Raw genomic sequence first — 22,896 nt, forward strand, 5'->3', positions numbered from 1 at the left:
GAGAGCTAACTAATGTTAGCGATGACAATTATAAGCATTCATGTAGGCCTATATAATCTGGAAATCCTCAAAGAGTTCATAGCAGGTTAGCTAGTTTAAGCTAACTACATATCATAAGCGATAGGGATTTATAAATGTTTATGTATATAACAAAAAAATCGTATTATTATACCTAAATAAAGTTTGCTATCTAAAGTTAGTAGTATGGATTATAATCTTTTATCAGTATAATCTGAAAATTCTGTCAGAAATCACATCTTATAGCTTGTATACATTTGCTGTGTAGCATTAGCACAGGAAATGAAATTGTTTATAAATTTAAGGTTAAAATTCTGTCAGGTTTGTACATGTAGGCCAGGGGTTCTTAAACATTTTCTGTCATTCCCCATTTAAGGGGAGGGCGAATTTTTTAAGCCCAACTTGTCAACAAAATGATAAGACACAAAACACACATGGGTCTTTCCTCTGCCCCCACCATCCCCACAATGAATCCAAGCGCAAGATAGACTTCATCATATTTTCTTTTTGGTTGATTAGGCTGATAGTGCTGAATCGCCTGCTTCTTTGTGGTTCATGTAAGAAATTTATCCATTGACGTTATTATGCCCATTACGTACGCTACTGACCCGGTTTGTGATCGCGCTAAAGTTAGTTTTATATTTGCATATTCAGCTTCAAAAGCTGCGTTAATAAACCGGCAAATAAGATACCCACATATATTTCCTCTCTAAATTGTCCTTAAACTGCACCGCCTTTTTCTTGATTAAGCGCTTAAATTATACATGTTTAAAAGCATAAACACCAAATTTCTTTACAGCGCAGCGATTGATTTAGGGATGATCGCAAAATGCCGCACACCAACAAAAAGCGTAGAACGATATTGATCTTCCCTTTTGTTCAGCGCCTGAAGGATCAAAAAGCAACTTTTTTGCCACACTGGAAACTAACTGATGGTATTTAAATTTACTTGTATTAATGATCAATTTCCTCGTGTGTGATTGTTTAGTTTTAGGTGTACGCTCTTCAGTGTCAATAAAGAAAAACATGAGTTAAAATAGGTACTTTTCTATTATTTTCCACTAATTCCCTCCCGTTCATTGCGCCCCACCTGTCGCGTTGTATTCCCCACTAGTGGGCCGCGCCCCACACTTTAAGAACCACTGATGTAAGCTTCCTATGTCTGTGTTTTTACATTGAAGATTATAAACAATGTTCATGAATAAAATTCTCTCTGGTCAGCGCATGAACGCTAACTGTTAGCAACTGTGAAATGACTAATATCTAAGGAACTAATGTGCTGTGTTTGTCTCCGCAGTATTTGGAGGGTCCCTAATGTGAACTGTGTGGACAGTAACGGATACACACCTCTCCACCACGCAGCGCTAAACGGACACAGGTGAGTGCGGTATAGAGCACTGGGGTGAGACGGGGCAGTTTATTGTTTATTTCCTGCAGTATGTATATACGTGTCGTTTAACCCCTTTTGCGTTGAATGTCCTTAATTTTCTGGCTGTCTCTTTGTTTTTTGTTTTTTTTTCGTTGTCTGACTTTTTGTATATTTGTCTCTGTTTTATTTCATTCTCTATCTGTTTTTTTCCTCATTTCTGTCTTTTTGTCTCTTTGCTTTTTCCTCGTGTCTTTTTGTCTCATTCCCCCTTTGTCTTTCTTTTTTTTTCTTTTGTCTTTTTCCACATTTGTCCCTTTGTCTTTTCCTTGTCTGTTTATTTATTTTTTGGGGGGTTCTCCCTTGGTCTGTCTCTGTTTCCTTGCTTGTCCTTTTTAAAAAAAAATATTTTTCCTTGTCGGTCTCTCTTATTCCTTCCTTGACTCTGTCTGTATCTTTGTCCCCATGTTTTTTTTTATTCTGTCTCTGTCTTTCTGTCTGTCTTTTTCTCTGTCTCTTTACCCTTTTCCTTGTCTTTTTACTTATTTGCCTTGTCCTTTGTCTGTCTCTTTGTTCTCTTGTCTCTTTCTCTCTGTCTTTTTGTCTCTGCTTTTTCCTTGTCTTCATTTGTCTATTTATCTGTATCTTTGTCTGTTTGTCATTTTCCTTGTCTGTCTGTCTGTCTGTCGGTCAGTGAGGTGGTGGAGTTGTTGTTGAAGAACGATGCTGTTACTAACGTAGCGGATTATAAAGGCTGTTATCCGCTTCACCTCGCTGCATGGAAAGGAGATCAGCGCATCGTCCGGCTGCTCATCCACAAGGGGACGTCATATCCCAAACTCAATGAACAGGTTTGTTTCAGTGCATCTTGTCTCACCTGTCTATTTATCGTCTAATCTGTCTGTTTGTTTCTATCTCCGTTTCTTGGTTGATCTTTGTCTCTTCTTCCTTGTCTGTCCCACTGTCAAACCATGAGTTTGCCTGTAAATCCCAAGCCAGAAAAAATTATACCAGAATAAGCAAGAAGAATCTGATGTTCTTTCTGTCTTTCAAACTGTGGATCAGTAAAACTTTTACTACATCTCAATTTCTCTGTAAATCCAAAGCTGGAAAAAAACATTTCTAAACAAACAAGAGGGAACTGATTTATGTTTTCTGTCCTCCTGTCCGTCCTTACTTTTTTTCTCACGCTGTTTGTTTTCATCTTTGTCAGGCTGCTGCTTTTTTCTTTCTGTCTCATGGTCAAATTATCAGTCAGTCTGTATAAATAAACAAACAGAGAGGAATTTATTTCTGAACAGACTGAGGGAATCTGAATTTCTTTCTCTCGCTGTCTATACATCTATTTCTGTCTGTCTCATTGTCTCTCTCTCTCTCTCTCTCTCCTAAACTGTCTATCAGTCTCACTTGCATACAATTTGTCTGTCTAAATAATCCCGGAATAAAACAGGTGGATCTGTGGTCTTTCACGCAATCAGTCATTCCTGGACAGATGGGAAGAATCTGTCTGTCTGTCGGCTTTTTCCAACCTAAAGCAAATCATTTTTGAGCAGAGGGGAAGAATACGATTATCTGTATCCCTCGGTAAAGCTCACGGTCTGTCTTGTCTGTCTTGTTGTCTGTCTCGCTTTGTTGGCCCTGTCCAAATCAGAGAAGTGTCTCGTCCAGGAGGCGTGTACAAGAGTGCGAGAGTCTGTATCTGTGTTTGTGGTGCTCATAGCGTTGGAATGTGTTACGATACTATCTTCAGGCTGCCGTGCATCTCTATCTTACTGTCATCATTCATTTTCCACATTAATTATTATATACTTTTATTTAAAATGACTCAAAATGAAATAAACCTCAGCATCAGATTGCTCTTTAGTTAAACAGATTTGAACACTCATTTCATTTTAAGCCATTTTCCACCTTGTAGTGTTTCTTTGCTTCTTGGTTCATGATGTCATCTTGATGTTTATTAATCCTTTGTGTGTGTGCGTGTGTAAGACGTTTGACTTCATCTCCATCCTGTTCTTTTCCTCCCCCAGACTCTAGACCACAGAGAATTCAAACGCTGTGGCCCGTTTGACCCCTATATTAATGCCAAGGTGTGTACCCAAGCTCTGCCTGACCTCTGCCCTCTCTGCATGCATGCTCTCTCTTTCACTTGGCCTTGCTTGAGTAGTTGTGTCTGCTGCTTGAGCTCTGATTTACTCTTTCTCTGCCATCCAGTGAGATGCCATTACGTCACTGGAGTCTGACTTAATAACTCTGTGGAGATAATTAAAGCTGTTGTGAATGTGAGTTATAAACAAACGTCGTGAAAAGGCGGTAACTCGTCGCACTCTGGACTTCCATGCATTTTTGTTTCATAGCGCCAAGCGCTGCTGTGTGCTCAGGAGACGGGGGTTAGCTAACTTGCGTGGCGACACTTTCACAAAGGATATCTGTAGTAGATATTTCACACCATAATGGCAAAAAAAAACGCATACGTCTTTGCTCTTGAAAGGCTAACAAGCTTAACAAGAGGCACTGACCTCTTGTTTTCCTCTTCTGGAAAAACTTTCCGCTAGATTTTAAGAATCGTAATCAGGCGCTGAGGATAAGATGTTAAAGATCATGTTGTTTAATTCCTGTGGCTTTATTTTTATTATTTTTGGTTGCATTTTCAATTCTAAATGATTTTGATTAAAACATTTTAAATGACAAACCTTTTATTTAAAGTTATAAATGATGTATCAAGTTACACTTGCAGTACCGTGTGGCCTACACCTTCTGGAACGCTGTGGTAAATGATCTAAAATTGAGGAAATAACAAAAAAAAATATATCACAGTGTTTGCAGGAAATTAAAAAGCACTTGTACATTCGGCAAATACTCGCATTTTACGAGAATATCTTGCATTTTGAGAGAGGGGTTTTCCCTCCAGTTTTAATTGTAGCTGATTCACAGTCTCTCTATTAGCGCATTCTCCCATCAAGGCGACAACTACCAACCAGGAAGGGCGGAGACTATCACTTGCTATTCTCTGTGACATCTGCTGCTCACGCGACACGCTCAGAGAAAAGAGATCCTCCCTTTTCGCTTGTGTGAGCTCTCACACACCCATTATTAGCGAGTGTCGCTAGAATTGATGCGAGAGTGCGAGAGAATACAGCCAATGGCTTCTGTAGACTCGAATTAGAATTGAACTCGTAACTTAATCTCTAAGATTTCCATAGGGCGAAATCTCTAACATTGCATCTCTCAGAAAGAGTATCGCATCATCTTCTTACTTAAAAAAAAGTTTGAAAAAGACGGGAAGAAAGAAAAAAAAAGATGATCACTTTATATGAGAGATGACATTTAAACAATGAACAACACAAGGTATGCAGGGATTTTAGTGTTTATCAGATAGTAGCTTTTAATGCTTTTAAAGCTACTTGAAAAACTGTTACCTTTAACTTTAGGGCTGTTGAGTTGAATCGAGTTGGAAATCACAACATTTGAAATTAATTGAATCGACAGATTGCTCACATGTATAAAAAGACAAAACTTACAAGGAATTGAGTCTAAACCCATATATGCAGGACAGCAGGTAAAAAAACGAATCCAGTACGATGGTACCTCGCCTCACGAATTTTCACCCTAAAAACTAAAATATTGCTAAAAATTTTTGTTTTTTTGCCTCCTCTTGTTGGCTGAGTCACACGCCCATACGTTCAAAACTTGTTTGCGTCAATACAAAGTTTCTTTTTTTTCTTTTTCCTTTTTTTTTTTTTGCAATTTGTGTAAGATTTAGTGAAGACTGAGCACCTGGTGTCCCACAAATGTTATGTTATAAAGGACGGTAGGAAGAAGAAAACGTAGCCACTTTGAGTTGTTTGTAAAGCTGCCGTGCCAAGAGGAATCATAAATTAAGGTTAAGCGTTTATTGTCTATTTATTTCATATTTTACTTCATTTGTATGTCTAAATGTTTAAAATTGTTTTTATAAGCCAAAATATGATCTTTGGAAATTGGTAAAAACTGAAAACTAAATAAGAAATTCACAGCTGATCTTGAGTGACAGGTGTCTCGTCCAATCAGTTTTTTCTTCGCAAACCCCACCTACCTCTTTTGGTCTGTTGATTTTTACCACTGATTGGACGAGACACCTGTCACTCAAAATATACAAGATGTACCGCAGCCTCACGGACGTTTAAATGCCGTGAGCGTGCAGTATTTCTTGCATAGCTTGAGTGACAGATGTCTTGTCCAATCAGTGATAAGTTATTAAAGATAACTTCACTCGCAAACTACACCTACCTTTTCTGGTTGGACTGAACTGTCATTGTCTTTTCTGATTTGTTAGTTTATTGTTGAATTTATTATGTTTTTTTCGGTTTCGTTATTTTGTTATCGTTTTTTTTTTTTTTTTTAATTTATTTTGCTTTTCAGTTTAGTTTTTTTTCCGCACTTCCCGGCCGCCGTACGAATGCATTCACTGTTCTGTTTTTAAAAAGGTGTTTAATACATGTAGTGAAGACTTGATACTGAAGTGACTCTGTGTCAGTATTCAGACCTTACACATAACTGTACAAAGGAGTTATGAGTCTAAAAGTTACATGAAAGTCACACACACACTCACACATGCACACAAAGTCAGTTATTCTAACCTTCAAGGTAAGCCTATTTATCATTCACAATATGTTACGCTAAAGTGTGTTGTGAGTTATAAATACACTCAGTGGAATGTTACTCGACATCTGCATTTAATAAATAACTATAACCGCTGTTCAAAAATTAATACTATCGTCACCTGAAGTCCATCTAATGTTTTTTTTTTTTTGTTTGTTTTTTTGAACCACCAAGACTTGACTCTGGAACGAGTGGTCCTTTTTAATGTTTAAAGCTATAAATGAAATGAACCCAATCCATACATTATTCATGCTTGAATATGTTTAGTGCACTTTGTCTCTGCTTACACACACACACAAATGCACACAATCGCTGGAAGGCAGGAAGCTTTTCCATATTTCTGTCTGTGTGCATCACCATCATCACAAAGTGTGTGCAATGTGGCTGAAGGAAACTAGAGAAAGTGTGTGTGTGTGTGTGAGTTTTCTGCTTCTTAATTGAGAGAGGTGGGGTGTAGCTATGGCAACGGTGTCACGGCTCACACGATCAAATAAAGAGAGATTGAAGTCAGAGGAAGATAAGGCGAGAAATAAAGGGAGAGATGATTTGTTTACGTGTGAGTATGTATGTACGTGTGTGTGTGTGTGTGTGTGTGTGTGCGCATTCACTGCCGCTTTCCCTTAGGCTTAAGGTGATGACATAAAACACAGCCTCTGTTCCCCAGAGGGAACTCGTGTTGATGATGTAAGAGGTCCATAGTTACAAAGCAGAGGTCAGTTGTCGGAGTGTGTGAGCATCCTGTGTGTATATAAATATATACACACACACATACACACACCGGTATTGCAGATGTTTGAAGCAGAACATCGAGAAAGAAAGAAAAAAGGCTTTCTTCTGTAGGGTCTGAAAATCTTGCTCCCCAGGTACTTTTGATCCATTTATTGGGCGCTTTTTGATGACATCATACTCAAACCGTCGTGTCGGTTCTTGCCGCTTGATGGGTATCATGGGATTCTTCTTCTCGCACCTCTCATGCTGCGACATGCTCGTTCTCACATATACACTCGTTTTCTCACATCCATTGTCACACATATACAACACACAAACACTCTCACTAAGGAAATCAAATATTGTACTAAAACTAGCTCTTTATTATTTCTTTAATCTCCGTCAGAGGTCAGTCCAAACAATCAGTGTCATGTGATGTCTGTTGATCTGTCATGTGGTCTTACAGTAACTCAACTATTTCGTCATGGTGTCCCTGTACATACCGTACGTGCACACACTCAGGGTGAACGTATGAGGAAGATGGAGTGAGTCAGTGGGAGTGTGTGTGTGTGTGTGTGTCCAGGCACAGAGATATGATGTCATTATTTTATACAGTATAATACGATGCAGCGATGCTTTTATCTTCAGAGATCAGATGACCGAACACAGGACGGACGAAGCGATGAGAAAAAGGGATCTGAAGCGTCTTGAGAAACCGTCTCAAAATCATAAACGCCGATTGATTGATTATGTAGAAATTATTTGTGCCGTTTATTTACAGTAAGCAAAGCACAATAAAAACAGGGTTTTGTTCTACTCAGCCTTGAACATGTCTTGGTGATCCAGTTAGAGCAGCTCCCTCTCGTGGGTAATTGCATGGACATCAAGCTGTGCAGATGATGATGTTACTACAAGGGGCGTTCAATTCAAACTGGGACTTTTGATTGTGTAGAATAACAGAACACAGTCTTGAGCGTAAAAATGTCTTTATTTCTCTATTTAATCCCCTGATACACTTTTCCTGGTGTTTAACTGGTGCATTAAGGTGGGAAGTATCCTTAGTACGAAAGAGCCACAATCACACCGCCTGTCTGATTCGCGTCCGAAACGCCGGCCTCCCAGGAATTCCTTTAATGGCCGAAACATGTGGAAATGGCTTGGTGCGAGGTCAGGACTCTACAGGAGTTGTGTGGGAATAACTTCCAGACAAATTCCTGTAAAGGAGTTCCTGGGAGGCCAGCGTTTCAGACTTAAAGCAGACATGAACATTTACAGATCATGGCTCTGACGTACTGAGAGAACCTTCTAACTTACAGTCAAAATAAGTTTTATTTATAAGTTCCTGTCTCTTTAAATTCAGTTCCATTTTATTTGTACAGCTCTTTTAACAATGGTTATTGTCGCAAAGCAGCTTTACACAATCAAAAGAAAATTATGGAAATCTGTAAGAAATGTGAAGAATACTGTATGTGCGTATCAGAATGGTCAGATCGTCCCTGATGAACGAGCCAAAAGCGATGGTGGGATGGAAAAACTTACTGACATGGCATGAGGAAGAAACCTTGAGTGGAACCAGACTCAACAGGGAACCCATCCTCATTGGGGTGATGACGGATAGGGAAGATTGATCTGCACTCATACTGTGTGTTAGGACTCTGGAGGTGTTTAAGTTTCTTGGTCTCGGGTAGAATGTAGGAAATTCCAGTCCTGTGGTACACGAGTCCTCAGAGAACAGCTGTCTGCACCAGCCGAGGCCAGGACCGTCTTCATGGTAAGGTGGAACCGTCCCCAGTCACCACACGCATCCCAGGCAGACCACACAAGGACACCATGAGACGAGATCTCCAATCAGGACGAGTCAGAGGGGGCGGTTTATTTCTTACAACATCTCCGCGCTCGGTTTTTGCTATGGATTCGGGTCTCGTATCACGTGATCGTGTGGACTTGAAAATTCCTAGTCAGGTTGAAAATCGATTGGAGAAGTTAGGAGAGTCCAAACTAAGACTGAGTCTGATTTCAAACCACCTTTGGATGTGGTTCAGATGGAATTTGTTTATTTTTGTTTTTTTGCTGTTCAGACCACATAATTAGCAGTGTGATTTTATAACAATGGTTGTTTACAGAATGAAAAAAAAAATTATCCAAATGAGTTTGAAAAGTATTAGGTAATGTGTGTAAATTATAATTCCAATCTGGATCTGCCAGAAATGGGATTGGGGCTGGCGGTGTGAACAAGGCATAGTGCCTTTGTTGTGTTAGACATGTATAACTGCTTCTCTTGCATCATTATGAGTCACTTTGTTTGTGTGTGTGTGTGTTTGTGTCTGTGTGTACTGTAGTTTCAGCTAAAGACATTTGTGTGTAGAAGGTGTTTATTGCTCGTTTCAGGTGTGTTGTGCTTGAAGAGTGAGAATAAAATCCCGGACTGAATGAGATTTTGGATTGGGAAATTCCACAGAAGTATTTTGCAACCGTGTTCTATTACCGTATACCGTATGGTATTGTGTTGTCGAAACATCGCTGCTCTCTTCTCTTAGTGTGTGGGTGTGAGTCATTGCTGGCATTCCTTATCTTGGAAGTGGGCTGGGTAAATTGCACTTTGGCCTTATGGGTTGATTAAGACTGTACACACACACAGAGGTGTTTGTGTCGCTTTTATTGAATCAGTTGTATGGTTAATAAATTCAATGAATTAATGATTAACTTGTAAGAGAGTCTGCTTCTTTGACTTTTTTTTTCATCCGATTGTTTTTTTTTTTTTAAATCAAAAAAATTTTTGTACAAATGTTTGAAAACACGTCATTGATTTAACATTATTATTATTATTAATGATTAGAAACTGCACTGTTTGTCTGGTACTTTCCCTTTTCTCCTCTGCTGTCGGTCTCTGTTTCTTTCTCTGCTACATGGGGTTTAAGGAACTCTCTCTCTCTCTCTCTGTCTCTGTCTCTCTCTCTCTGTCTCTCTCTCTCTCTCTCTCTCTGTCTCTCTGTTGGTCATCGCTCATGGTGTGCGCTGATCTGGTGACGGGATAGATCGAACACGGTGGTGTATAAGCCCGAGTTACATCCTCTGATCTCTGTCCTGGGGTTGGTGCCTTTTTAAGAACCGTCTCAGCGTTTATGTATCATCTTGACCTCATGGGTGTCTGCTAACAAATGATGTAGCCTAAAAAAAGCAGTACAGAGACATAATTATAGCTAACGGTCACCTGCGGGACTGTAGTCTTTTAATTTTGCTGCATTAACCTTTTCAGTCTGTGTGTAGGTTTGTCTTGTTAGCTTTAGTAGTTATAGCTAACGTTCAGTCCGTCTGTGGGAATTCTATAGTGTCATGAGTGTTCTCTCATGGTTCCCCATCAGGCACCAACTCTGGAACGGTGAAGAAGGGCTTACAGAAGATTAGCGAGAACCAAAGAACTTTATTCTTGTCTTTATATCCCCCATCTCTCTCTCTCTCTCTCTCTCTTTCCCTCTCATACATGTGTATCTGTAGAACAACGACAACGAGACGGCTCTGCACTGCGCGGCGCAGTACGGACACTCTGAAGTGGTGCGCGTGTTGTTGGAGGAACTGACCGACCCCACCATGAGGAACAACCGCTTCGAGACGCCGCTGGACCTCGCCGCGCTCTACGGTCGCCTCGAGGTCGTCAAGCTGCTGCTGTGCGCTCACCCCAACCTGCTCAACACAAATACGCACACCCTTACACACACACCGCTTCACCTCGCCGCACGCAACGGACACCTGCCGGTTGTAGAGGTGCTGCTCGGCGCCGGAATGGACATCAACTACCAGGTGGGTCAGACGTCAGGTCTTGGTTTTTGTTTTTCACGCGTAAGGTAAGTACAGTGTTACTGTAACCAATCAGAGCGCAGTTCCCATGCGGAGTGGAGTGGAGTGCATCTCGCACCCCCTTAGTACCTCTGTAACCCATTCGAGTGGTCTTCCCAACCCCATTTCCACTGTAACCAATGGAACCTCAATTATTTTACCATTTGGTAAAATTTTTCTGTTAAACATTTTACAAATGTTGATTGGTCTCAAATTTCCAAATTCTATTTAAAATATACCTCTTTTTCTGAAAATACTCATTTTGCTGTTGGTGCAATACCACCACCTACTGGACTGGAGTGTGGAGCAAAGGACTGGCACGAAGGAAAATTAAATGGCATGTCTTATGCAAAGTATTAAACAATCAATAACACAAGTAACCCAGTATTTCAATGTTTTTTAGATACTTTTAGTAGCTTTAGACGGATCAAACATTAAGATCAAACATTAAGATCAAACATGAAATTTCAATGCCCAAAACTCAACCTTTATCTACAGTCTACCCATGGACTCGCAGCTCTAGTTAACCAGTCGGTGGCCCTAACCCTAACCCATTCTCACCAATCAGACTGAAAATCCCACACCCAATCCCACTCTCACCAATCAGATTGCAAATCTCACTCCCAAACACGACTCCAAGCAGTCAGATTGCAAATCCCATCCCCTAATATCACACTAACCAATCAAACTGCCAATCCTGCTCCCTAAAAACCAATCGGATTGCAGATCTCACCCCCAATACAACCCTAACCAGTCAGATTTTAAATCCCGCCCCTAATACCACTTCAACCAATCAAACTGCAAATCCCACCACCTAATACCACTCTAACCAATTAAAACTCAAAATTTCACCCCCAAACATAAATTTAACCAATCAGATGGCAAATCCCACACCCCAGTACCACTCACACCAATCCACCAGTACCCACTCCCTAATATCAATTTTTTAAACAGATTGCAAAGGCCACACCCTAATACCAATCTAACCAATCGAGCTGCAAATACTAAAAAGAAGAGCTGAAGAGCTTTCTCCATCAAGGGTGGAGCAACAGGAATTTGGAATGGTTGAATACACTGTAGAAGTATTTTGGAGAATGGAGTGAGAGGATATGGAATAAAATATTTGATAATAGCGGATTTCAACTGAAAGGAGGATGAGGGAGATCCAGACCAGAAGGTGGCGGTAATGCAACTTATTGGATGCCAACCATCGTACAACACAAGGAACGAACAAACCAAGATTGCAAATCCCACCCCCTAAATATTATTCTAACCCGTCAGAATGCAAACCCCACCCCCTGATACCCCTCTAACCAATCAGATTGCAAAACCCACCCCCTTATACCACTTTTAACCAATCTGATTGCTAACCCCACCCCCTAATACCCCTCTAACCAATTGGATTGCAAACCCCACACCCTAATACCATTTCTAATCTGATTGCAGTTGTCACCTTTAACACCACTGTAACCAATCAGATGGCAAATCCCACCCCCAAAACCCTAGCTTGATATTACAACCTGCCGCTGCTTCCCAACAGAATGGCTAACAACATTAAACAATACGCCACCATTTAGTGCTCTTGATGGCAGATTTCCAACCCGAAGATAAAAAGCTATTCAGAGTTATTTTTGTGAGGGTTTCTAACAGATATATGGCGAATAACCGAGATGTTGATGTTGATCGCCTCTCCAGTGCCCCTGGATTGTCCTGTGTGGTAGCCTCACTGCCACTCACCCCTGTGGTGTCTCATTAATATGTCTTTATGCTCCACATACTCAGACCGCTGTCGTGTCTCTGTCATGGTTACACTTGACTTATTTGTGTGTGTGTGTGTGTGTGTGTGTGTGTGTAGACGGAGAAAGGCAGTGCCCTTCATGAAGCTGCTCTTTTTGGAAAGACAGAAGTGGTACAGAAGCTGCTCAGTGCAGGTAAAAAAACAAACAACACATCACGTTATCTCTTTTCATCACGTAGTGTTTTTTTCTTGTGCTCTACCGCCTCCTGCTGGTCAAAGCTTTAACTTGCACAAAGTTTTCCGTTACTTCGACAACTAATAACCATGTGGCTCCACACGCATACAGGACACCCACTGTTGCCCAGAATAACACCAACAAAGTTGATATGTGGCTCACATACGTGGGTCATTCAAGTCAAACCGGGACTTTTGATTGTGTAGAATAACAGACTCACAGTAATGAGAGTTAACAACCCACTTTATTTCTCTTTATAATCCGCTGCTACACTGATGCACTTTCACTTGTGCTTGGATACCATCAAGGTAGAAAGTTTTCCCAGTACGCCAGAGCCATGATCGGACTGACTGCTTCACATCTGAAACGCCGGCCTCCCAGGAACTCCAAAACATACGGAAATGCCTTAGAGCGAGGTCGGGACTGTAAGCGGGACGTGTCAATAACTTCTAGCCATGGTCCTGTAATGTGCAAGTGGTGTTTGCACCCTTCAAAAGTTTTACTGTGGCTAAGAGTCTGATCACCGTACTGTGCTTGATGTCTTCTGTGAATCTCAATCTGTTTCACACCTTCATTCGCCAGAAATTTCATCACAAGTCCTGGTTTGATTTTATCACATTTACCACATGTTATTATTGACCTGCTGCTTTGTCAGGGTTTCCTGTAAACCCAGAGCATTCCTTATTTACCGTGACAGGAAGCATAGTCGCTGTATCATGCAAAACATTAAAAGTGTAAAACAGGGAAAAGAGCAGACGGCGGGTTCCCTTATATGGATGCATTAAGGTTTCTGGACTCATCACACATTAAAACTTTCTTCTACACTCCTCTTTTCTCGTAATTTTTTCAGTTTGTCCTGGTTTACTGGCGGTTCTTAAGCATCCTTGCTAGCTTTTAAAAAAAAATCAGAACCTCTGGTCCTGTCTCACCTGTCTCAGGTATCAACGCGAACATTGTGGACAACAAGAACCGCACGCCACTGGACATCGTGAAGGAAATGCCGTCTCAGAAAAGCCGCCAGATCGCTGCTCTCATCCAGGGTAAGTCTTCGTGTGTGTGTGTGTGTGTATAATAAAGTGACGTAAGCAACTTAATCCATTTCTGAATATCTAACTCGCTGTGCTCCAAATATTCCAGCTTGTTTGGATGTTTTGTAGCTCTTATTCTTAAGTTTACTTGTTTTATCTTTTGTGTGTGTGTGTGTGTTGTAGCTCATATGAGCGGGCAGCCTCCCGATCTCCCACCGCCTCCAGCACCACCTCCCCAGGAGAACCTAAGAAGGGGTCAAGGTCAGGAGGCAAAATGAGCACCTTATAACTTCTAATACTTTGAGTTAGTGTATGCACAAACAAAAGGTCACCGTTTCTGTAGTATGCTGAGTGGAATTGTGTGTGTGTTTGTAGATGCGTGTGTAGATGTGTGTGAGGAGAGCCCGTATGAAGCGCTGTTCGAGGCCTCATCGTGTCACTCGTTGGACAGTCTGGCCAGCGGGAAATCGTCAGATCGAGACTCGGGGAGACCGGACAGTGAAGCGGGCAGAGTGAGTAGTCGTGTTGGTGGATACTTTTGACTTTTACTTCACTACATCCTTACAACAAATATCTCTGCTTTCTGCTAAACTGTAGATCTGCATGGTGTTGTGTTTAGTTCTGTGTAGCATTTGAAGCAGGAACCTTCTAAACACCTGATGACTATTAGGCGGAATTATGTGATTTGCCTTCCCTTTGTGAAATTCTTAATCACGTAGCAGGTGTTTGAAATCAGAAGCGGAGACTCTTGCATGTTCACGGTCTGGGAGGACACAGATACAGGGAGAGAGAGAAATTATTATTATTTTATTTTTATTTTTTTAACTATGATTTTAAAGTGAGCTAGTAAATTTGAGGGTGAGTTCTTTTGTACCTTTTCTACTTTTAGTACAAATGTAAATGGAAGACATCTGTTTTTGCATTAAGGTGGCATGGTTGTTTAGTGCTTAGGTTTTGAATAAGATTCAGAGGAATATGTTTATTAAAAAACAAAAAATTGTTTTTGGCTTAAATAAAGCAAGTAGGCTGTGCAGTTCCAGGCTTGTCCACTAGATGGAGACATACACAGCTTTAAAGAATGTTTTCTCATATTTGGTTAGTTTAAATGAAATCATTTAAAATCTTTGTAATATTCTAATTTATTGATCTTTAACATTGTCAAGTGTCACAAAAAGGAAAATAGGAAGGGGTAAATACTTTTTCACAGCACTGTAGATAGACTGAATGAATCACTTTTCATAAGTCACTTGATACAGTACATGTTTATTTGCCATTGCACATGACACTTTGACACTTTAAAACATTTTAATGCCACCTTAAAACATTTTAAAATTTTATATATATATTTCCACCCCATGTTCCTATATTCTATATTTTGTGACATTTTTACATGCCCTTATTTGTACAGTTTGTTTATTTTACTAAGTTACATTTATTTTCCTTTGTATTTTATTTCTTTTTATTAATATTTATTCCTTATTTTCTTTTTAAGGTCACCCCCCCCCCCCCCCCGCCTCCCTCCCAAAAAAAATATTACCAAGTATTTAGTTTCATATTTCTAAACAAATTCCGCTAATAATTTACTCCAACTACACAGGATGCTGTGTTGTCTGTTAATGTGTGAATAGGTTAGGATCTTAAAGGAACTGCAACGTTTTACCGCCTCAAATGCAAGTATATATCAATTAAAAATTTATTTAAAAAAAAATCGCCTTTAAAGTCAGTTTCGTGATGCATGAAATGCCACAAAAAAATGTTGAGATACGTAACTGAATAAATGTTATCCTCATCTCTACTGTCTGAACATTCGTGTATGAACCTTCACGTTCTCCATTCTTGTGCTGCTACCGTTAGTTATTTCATGCTCTGGCGTCAGCGTTCAGGGTGTCTCTGAGCTGTCAATTTTCCTTCTGTCTAACTTTCCCATGGTCCAAAGTTTATGCGCTATGGATGTGCGAGGTGCTCAACACCACATTGCTACTACAATTGCATTTATTCCAGCAAATGTCAAATACGTTTCTGTTAAAACATTAAAAAAACTTTGTGTCGTATTTTAAAACTCCTTTTATATGAGAGGAATGAAGGGCGGTTCTGCCACCAGCTTATGTTGGTTAATATATGGATGTCTCAGAACGGTGCTTTGAAGCTCGACTGGATGTTAAACAGACTGTGGTCTGTAATTTCTGTGTGTAAGTGTGTTTTTGAGGAAAAGAGAAGTAACCTTATAAACCGAGCCACAGAGTTATAAATAGAAAAGAGCTGAGCAGACGCGTGACTGTAACATACTGCATGTGTAATGCAGGGAATGTAAGCATGAGTATACAGTGAATTTAAACTGTGTGTGTGTGTGTGTGTGTGTTACAGTCGTTCGTGAAAGACCGTCCTCCCCCTCCGTCCCACTCTGGAGGAGCAGCGCACGAGGAAGACCTCAGTTCTGAGGTAAACGATACAGAGTTTCTTAATTTCCTTATTATAAAACGTTCCAGCCAATCAGACGCAGTCACGGACAGACACTCAGCTGGAGGGATGGACGGAGCGTACGAGCGGGAAGGCGTTTCATTTTCATTCATGCTTTTGTTATTATTAATACCTGACATTATCACAAAACGTGTAGCTTGTTTTTGCTCCCGCTCTCTCACTCGGAGCCGCGTTGAGCTGCAGTGATGTTTATGAGGCACGGGATGGTGAGGTTAAGCAGACTCCACAGTGTTTGTGTTAACTTAAACACAGTGTCCGGTTGTTTACTTCAGTATCGTCATGATCAGTGGAGTCTCATGTCATTTATTTTATAGCCACGCCCACAGGAATACAGAACGCGCCAGGCAGGGCAATGATTTGTCGATCTACCTGTCGGAGGCTCTGTGTCTCTGTCTCTCTTTCTGTCTTTCACTCGATCTTTGTTCCTTCTCTTTTCTGTCTGTGTATTTTCTGTCTCTGTGTGAGTCTCTTTCACCCTCATCCTCTCTTTTTGTCTTTCTGCATGTCTCTCTCCCTCTCTCTCCCTGTCTCTGTGGCTTCTTCCTCACACTTTTTCTGTCTCTCTGTTTACTTGTGTCTCACTGTTTCTCTCTCTCTCCCTCCCTCTCTCTCTTATCCTTCCTCCCCTTTCCTTTGTAGGCGGTCTACACCAGCAGTAGTTTGGATGAGAGACTGGAAGAAGACGAGGATCATACGTATGAAACGCTGCACACAGCACGGACCAAACTCCCCACTGACACACGTACAGGTAAAGCACACACACACACGCACGCACTATCCGAATGATGACACACTCAAATTTAAATTCACTGGTCTACCCCTAGTCTACTGATGGTCCATCCATTCATCCCTTTTGTCTTACGCCTTCCCTTTTGTTACGCATCCCTTCACTTCTTAATCATGATGTTTGTTCATCTTGTTGTTTTTCTGTGTAGATAAGGATTCTTCTGTCAAGTCTTCCAACCACCTCTTACCTCAGGTAACACCTCCAAAACATTCCAGTTTAATAAGGGCAGTTTCTTCTGGGCAGTGGAGTTAAGGGGTCGGTTCAGGAGCCGCGGTTGGGGTTAAAGGGTGTGGATAGGGTTTAGGGGTTATTGTTCGGATAGGGTTTAGGCATTAAGGATAGTAGTATGGGTACAGTGTAGAGGATAAGATTGGGTTGTGGCAAAAGGTTAGAGGAAGGGTTTGAGTGGCTGCCGGCATTCCCACCAAAGGATGGTATGGGGTTAGAGGCAGGATTTTAGGGTGGTGGTAGTGATTAGAATTAGTGTTTAGCGCTTGTAGTATGGTTTGGGGTTTGATTGTAGTGTGAGGCAAGGTTTTGAGGTTATAGGATGAGGTAAAGGCAAGGTTTAAGGACTGTGGTAGGGGTTAGAGTTGGTGTTTAGGGGCTGTGGTAGATGCAAGGTTTATGGGTTGTAGTATGAGATAAAGGCAGGGGCTAGAGGTTGTAGTATGAGGTGAAGGCAGGGTTTAAGGACTGTGGTAGGGGTTAGTATTTAGGGGCTGTGGTAGATGCAAGGTTTAGGGGTTGTAGTATGAGATAAAGGCAGGGGCTAGAGGTTGTAGTATGAGGTAAAGGCAGGGTTTAGGGGTTGTCGTATGAGGTAAAGGCAGGGTTTGTAGGTTGTAGTATGAGGTAAAGGCAGGGTTTGTAGGTTGTAGTATGAGGTAAAGGCAGGGTTTGTAGGTTGTAGTATGAAGTAAAGGCAGGGTTTAGAGGTTGTAATTTGAGGCAAAGGCAGGGTTTAGGGGTTGGGATGGTAGTAGTGGTTGGGGGGAGGGTTTAGGGTTTAAGATAGTGGAAGGGTTTAAGTTGGTGAATTTAGGGGTGGTAGTAGGATATAGGGGTAGGGTTTTGGGTTTGGAATGGAAATGCAGTACGATTGTATTAAGTGTGTTTGTGTGTGAGTGTGTGTGAGTAATCCCTCTTTGTCTTGATATTAAAGCAGTGGAAGACCACCACTCCTGGTGAAGTTCGACCACCAGGTTCAAACGCACACGCACTGAAGCCTCCAGGCAGCACGCTGCCATCTTCTGAAGGTAAGTGTGTATACGTGCGTCTGTGTGTACTGTATATTTGTGTGTGAGTGATGACTGACTGGCTGAATGCACAACTTAATATGACTAAACACGCCCATAAGCTTATAAATACACACACACACACACACACACATCAATCAGAGTGAACAATCATTATGATAATCAAAGCCATTTACACACTCTTTATAGCTCTGTGTGTGTGTGTGTGTGTGTGTAGGAGGTAGGTGTGTCCACTTTATCTGAATGGATCAGTCTCACAGGACACATTAGTACACCCCTCCACCTCCTGTCACTAAACTAACAACTGTATTAAAACACACATGTATACACACACACACACACACACACACACACACACTTCTCAAACCCTCTATTCCAAATGCCTGGCAGGCTGCACATGCTGTATGAGCTGTAATAACACTCTGCAGCTGCCACACACACACACACACACACACACACACACACACACACACACACACACACACACACACACAGAGCAGGGTGTAAACCAAATGCAAATGTCTGGGCAGTGTGTTAGTGCGCCTCACCATTTTCCTGACAGAAAGCTTCAAGGAAACAGGCACGTGTGTGTGTGTGTGTATATACAGGTGTGTATTATATATTTATATATGTTTCTGTTTTTAATATATTTATTTAATTATAAATTACTTCTCCGTGTCTGTGGCTGTGTCAGTAATCACATTCTGCACTTCTTCAGCAGTAGGCAGCCTGTAGTAATGAAGTGAGGATGTGGTTTGAGACAGGACCGTATATAAGCAAGTGATCGCTGCTGTAGATTTGCTAGCTTACACCACCTGCACTACTTTTTCAAGGCTGCTAGCTAATATGTGGTTTGGGGCACAGCCTATAACCATATGTTTTCCAAGTGCTTCATACAGATGGGATGTAGCTACAAATGGAGGTCCATGTGTTGATGTTTACTCAAGAGGTTGGATGTGCAAACCAAACCGCATGCTGTTCACTATTCACTACTGTGTGTATCTAGGTCTCGCTTTATTGTTTACGTGTGTGTTGTTTTCCCAGAAATCTATTTGTTTAGGCTAAAAAGCATCAGCTAACATAACGTAATAATGAACACATGCTTATTTTAGGTAGCTTCAGTGCTATAATACAGAGTTAATTAATTAAATTGCTATTATTTGGCAAAATAGGGTTGTATGATTTGACAAAAAAAACAAAAAAAAAACACGTGCGATTACAGGGTAGTCCCTGACTTATGAACATTCAAGTTATGGATCAGACCGCAGTTCTACTTTGGTTCAATTACGGAAGTAGCTCAAGTGTATTGTGCAAAAAAATAGACACTTCAGTGCACCAGATACCAATATTTACAATCATATGCAATATTTTCAGTGTGTAAGTGAATGTATAAAATGTAAATAACGAGTTCCGGCCTTTCAATGAATTACTCCGGGAGCACGATGATAGAAAATGTCTTTCATGTAAAGCTGTCCTGATAGTGAATAATCCTAATTTTGGAAAATGCTCAACAAGACATTGTTTACAGTCCAACGCAGTGGAAAACAGCTCTGAGACAAAATGGCATCTGTTTAAACACGCAGTAAACAAAGTTACATTCGTGATTTGTGAGATTACGTCATTGTTGGCCATTTAAAAAGGCTTGTATGCGGCTCATGATGGCAGTGTGTGGAAAGGGGACAGATTTAGTCAAGTGGATCGGTCTGCTTTACATTGTATATTTATGTCAAAGGTGTACAAGACTCAGTTTGTCAGACTTGAGAACAAATCCGACCTACGAACAGAACGCGTTTATAAGTCAGGGACTTGCTGTACTAAATAAAACCAGGCCTATCCCTGAGAGTGCTCCTTCAGTTATTCTCAACAACTCTTAATATCTCTATAATTTAAACAAAAGACAATAACAACAGGCCTTCTTCCTCTGACGAAGTGGTGTGTACTGAGGCAGACGGTGTATTGAGAGCGTATTGAATTTGCTTGGCATAAAGTAGAACACTCTCTGTACTGCGGTTAAAGGCGCTAGTGATGTCACCAGTGAAGAATATTGTATTTCAATTGCAAAATATATTTTGACTTTTAAATGTAATGGCTTCTAAAAGGCAGCACGAATTGTAAACACAGAGATTTATGGAAGAAACGTGTCATGTGACGCAACATCCAACTCTATCAATGCAAATGGTGTTTTGTCTTGTATCTGGTTTCAAAATATATATCAGTACACCTCAAACACTCTCTTTTTACCACTTAGTCGTAGGTTAAGGGTCTTTCTTAAGAGCTCTACAGGGACAGTTTGTTGGTGCAGGGGTTTAAACCCCATGACCCTCTAGTCAGTAATCCAAAGCTTTAACCGTTCTAGTGTTGCACAGTAAAATTTAGCATCCATCCATGTTAGTTAATGCTTGCTAAGTAATTCATTAATTAATTTACATGAAGAACAGGCTATGTATCTATGCGAACAAGCATTCTGTACTCTAAACGGCGATAAAACATTTGCAGTAACATTGCGTTAAGTCCCTGGTACAGTGCATTATTACAGTAATAAACCAAAGACCCATCTAGGTATTTTGAATATCGCAGGCCAGCCACTGGCAGCATCTCTCCAGACGTCGTTCCACCTTCTCTCGGCTTAGATAGATCTGTCATGAACATGTTTCCGTGGTCTCTTTTGCTATACACGTAAAATTCTAAGTATACAGTATGTCCCAAAAGTCAGGAGAAATCAGCACTTTTACACTATAGTTTGTTTTAAATGTATTTTATTTTTACATTGTCTGAAAAAATGATTATAGAAAAAAGGAAAGTGTTCAAATAATTCCCATGGCTCAATCAGGAAGCTCAACATCTCTTCCTGGGACACCCTGTATTTGCATGACCAAAGTAGCTCTGCTAAGGATTCATTATAATGCTAGTGTTCTGGTGTCTCAGTATACAGGTGGGGAAAAACAACAAAAAAAAAAAACTAGCCTCTGTGGTGAGTTGACCAGCGTGCTCTTTCCTGCCACACTCAGACCGCAGCATCATGCTCTTGGATTGCGTTATAAATTATGCCGTGACACATTCCTGACCGCAACAACGTGTGAAATCTTCCTCGTGAACCTAGAAGAGACGCAGGGTATGTTTTGACTTCGATACGCGAGTACGCGATACAACCCCCACCTGGCAAGTGCGAGATATGACACTGGGATGTTCTGGTTAGTCGTAAACCGGCTAATCCACAAGAGGGCAGAGGGACAGAGATCTGAAATGCCTCCTGATGAGGATCAGATGATTTTAAACACCACAGAGGGACAGTTTAGACAGTTTTCTGTTTTACATTTTAAATGGGATTCTGGTTAACTTGTGATGATCTTAAATAAGATCTAATCTCTTTGAAAGAGATCAGATGTTCAGGATTCGATAGAGATCTGGAAAGCCACAGAATCTGTGCGATTAGCAAGCTAGATAACTAGTTAAAATTAACTAATGAATCATGGATGATTGCTATGATAACGTTGGAAAACGATGCTGCAGATCAAGACTCTCAGACTGATGATACATGGCCAAGAAAAAAGCTCACACACTTTTCATTGAACCCCGTTTTGCTTTAATTATGACCGTGGCATCGTTTCAAGCAGCTTATGCAATGTCACAACATTTATTTCCGTCCAAAGTGGCATTAATTTCTGCCCAAGATTGTGCATCGATGGTGGGAAGGCCAGACCGCTACGATTTAGGTCGTCAACTGACTTCATTTTTTGCCAATGAAATGTTGCTGAGTCTAGAACTGAACAACAGAAGCAAAAACCACCCTAGATCAAAACACCGTCTCCACAGGCCTGTACAGTGGACACTAGACGTGATTAATTGCGTTGCTTCATCTGCTCCTCTTCTTGCCATGAGACATCCATCACTCTGGAATAGGGTCGATCTGTACTCATCAGGTCACATGACCTTTTTTCATTGCTCCAAAGTCTAATATTTATACCGAGCAAACTAAAGCCTTTCTTTTCCCCAATTAGACTCACTGAGAAATGTTTTACTTAAGGCTACACATCTGTTTAGTCTCAATCCCTTTAGTTCTTACTTCCACTGTTAAACATTGCCGTGAATTCTACTGTTGTTTTTTTCTACGATTTAATTTCACCAATCGTTAAGGTGATCTCCTATCTGACCACATTCTTTCTTGAAAATGATTTATAAAAATGATGGTGCACCACTATTCTTCTTGTTTTCTGCTCTTTACTCAATTTCAGTAGTTTCATAATTTTCCTTGGTGGTTTTCTTTGTGTAATGTAGGACCATAATTTGACCCTTCTGAAGCAGAGAAACATCTTTGCCACGACCACAGGATACATCTTCTGTCATAGTTGTTTTTACTGCATCATTTAGGGTTAAATAACTTGTTGCAGCTGAAATATTAATCACCATAGTTATTATCCAGTAAAAGGCTTTTAAAAATTTGCTTAGTTATGTTCAGGTGGTGACTTTTTTGTCATGTTAAGCTAGCTGAAAAGTAAAAGTAGGTAAATTTAGTGTTGTTAGCCTGGTAGGGATTTCATAAGCACATGAGGAAAATGAAGATGATGTTGATATACAGGTTGTCCCCTACTTACGAACGAGTTCCATACCGGGAGCATGTTTGTAAGTCTGATTTGTTCTCAAGTCTGACAAAATGTGTCTTGTACAGCTTTGACACGAATATACAATGTAAAGCTACCAATCCACTTGATTAATTCTCTGTCCCCTTTCCAAACACTGCCATCATGTGGCCAAAAAAACATAACTGCGACTAAGGAAATGAATCTAACACGTAACTGTTGTCTCTTCG

At 40.6% G+C, this 22,896-nt stretch overlaps 1 protein-coding gene across 8 annotated transcripts in view; it reads left to right on the forward strand.

The window, feature by feature from the left end:
* The window catches only part of LOC128510047 (ankyrin repeat and SAM domain-containing protein 1A-like), a 64,758-nt gene that overhangs the window by 19,791 nt on the left and 22,071 nt on the right, over positions 1-22,896 (forward strand). For 5 of the 8 annotated variants that reach the window (XM_053482005.1, XM_053482000.1, XM_053482002.1 and 2 more), the window contains exons 2-13: positions 1,316-1,396; positions 2,079-2,235; positions 3,412-3,471; positions 10,226-10,528; positions 12,420-12,495; positions 13,476-13,577; positions 13,749-13,826; positions 13,941-14,077; positions 15,930-16,004; positions 16,683-16,791; positions 16,979-17,022; positions 17,996-18,089. In XM_053482005.1, coding sequence (XP_053337980.1) covers positions 1,316-1,396; positions 2,079-2,235; positions 3,412-3,471; positions 10,226-10,528; positions 12,420-12,495; positions 13,476-13,577; positions 13,749-13,826; positions 13,941-14,077; positions 15,930-16,004; positions 16,683-16,791; positions 16,979-17,022; positions 17,996-18,089 — 1,316 coding nt within the window. The remainder of the gene's footprint in view (positions 1-1,315; positions 1,397-2,078; positions 2,236-3,411; positions 3,472-10,225; positions 10,529-12,419; positions 12,496-13,475; positions 13,578-13,748; positions 13,827-13,940; positions 14,078-15,929; positions 16,005-16,682; positions 16,792-16,978; positions 17,023-17,995; positions 18,090-22,896) is intronic. The other 3 variants (XM_053482007.1, XM_053482008.1, XM_053482004.1) reach the window with 2 other exon arrangements.

This window comes from Clarias gariepinus, chromosome 22 (assembly GCF_024256425.1).
Source record: "Clarias gariepinus isolate MV-2021 ecotype Netherlands chromosome 22, CGAR_prim_01v2, whole genome shotgun sequence".
NCBI lineage: Eukaryota > Metazoa > Chordata > Actinopteri > Siluriformes > Clariidae > Clarias > Clarias gariepinus.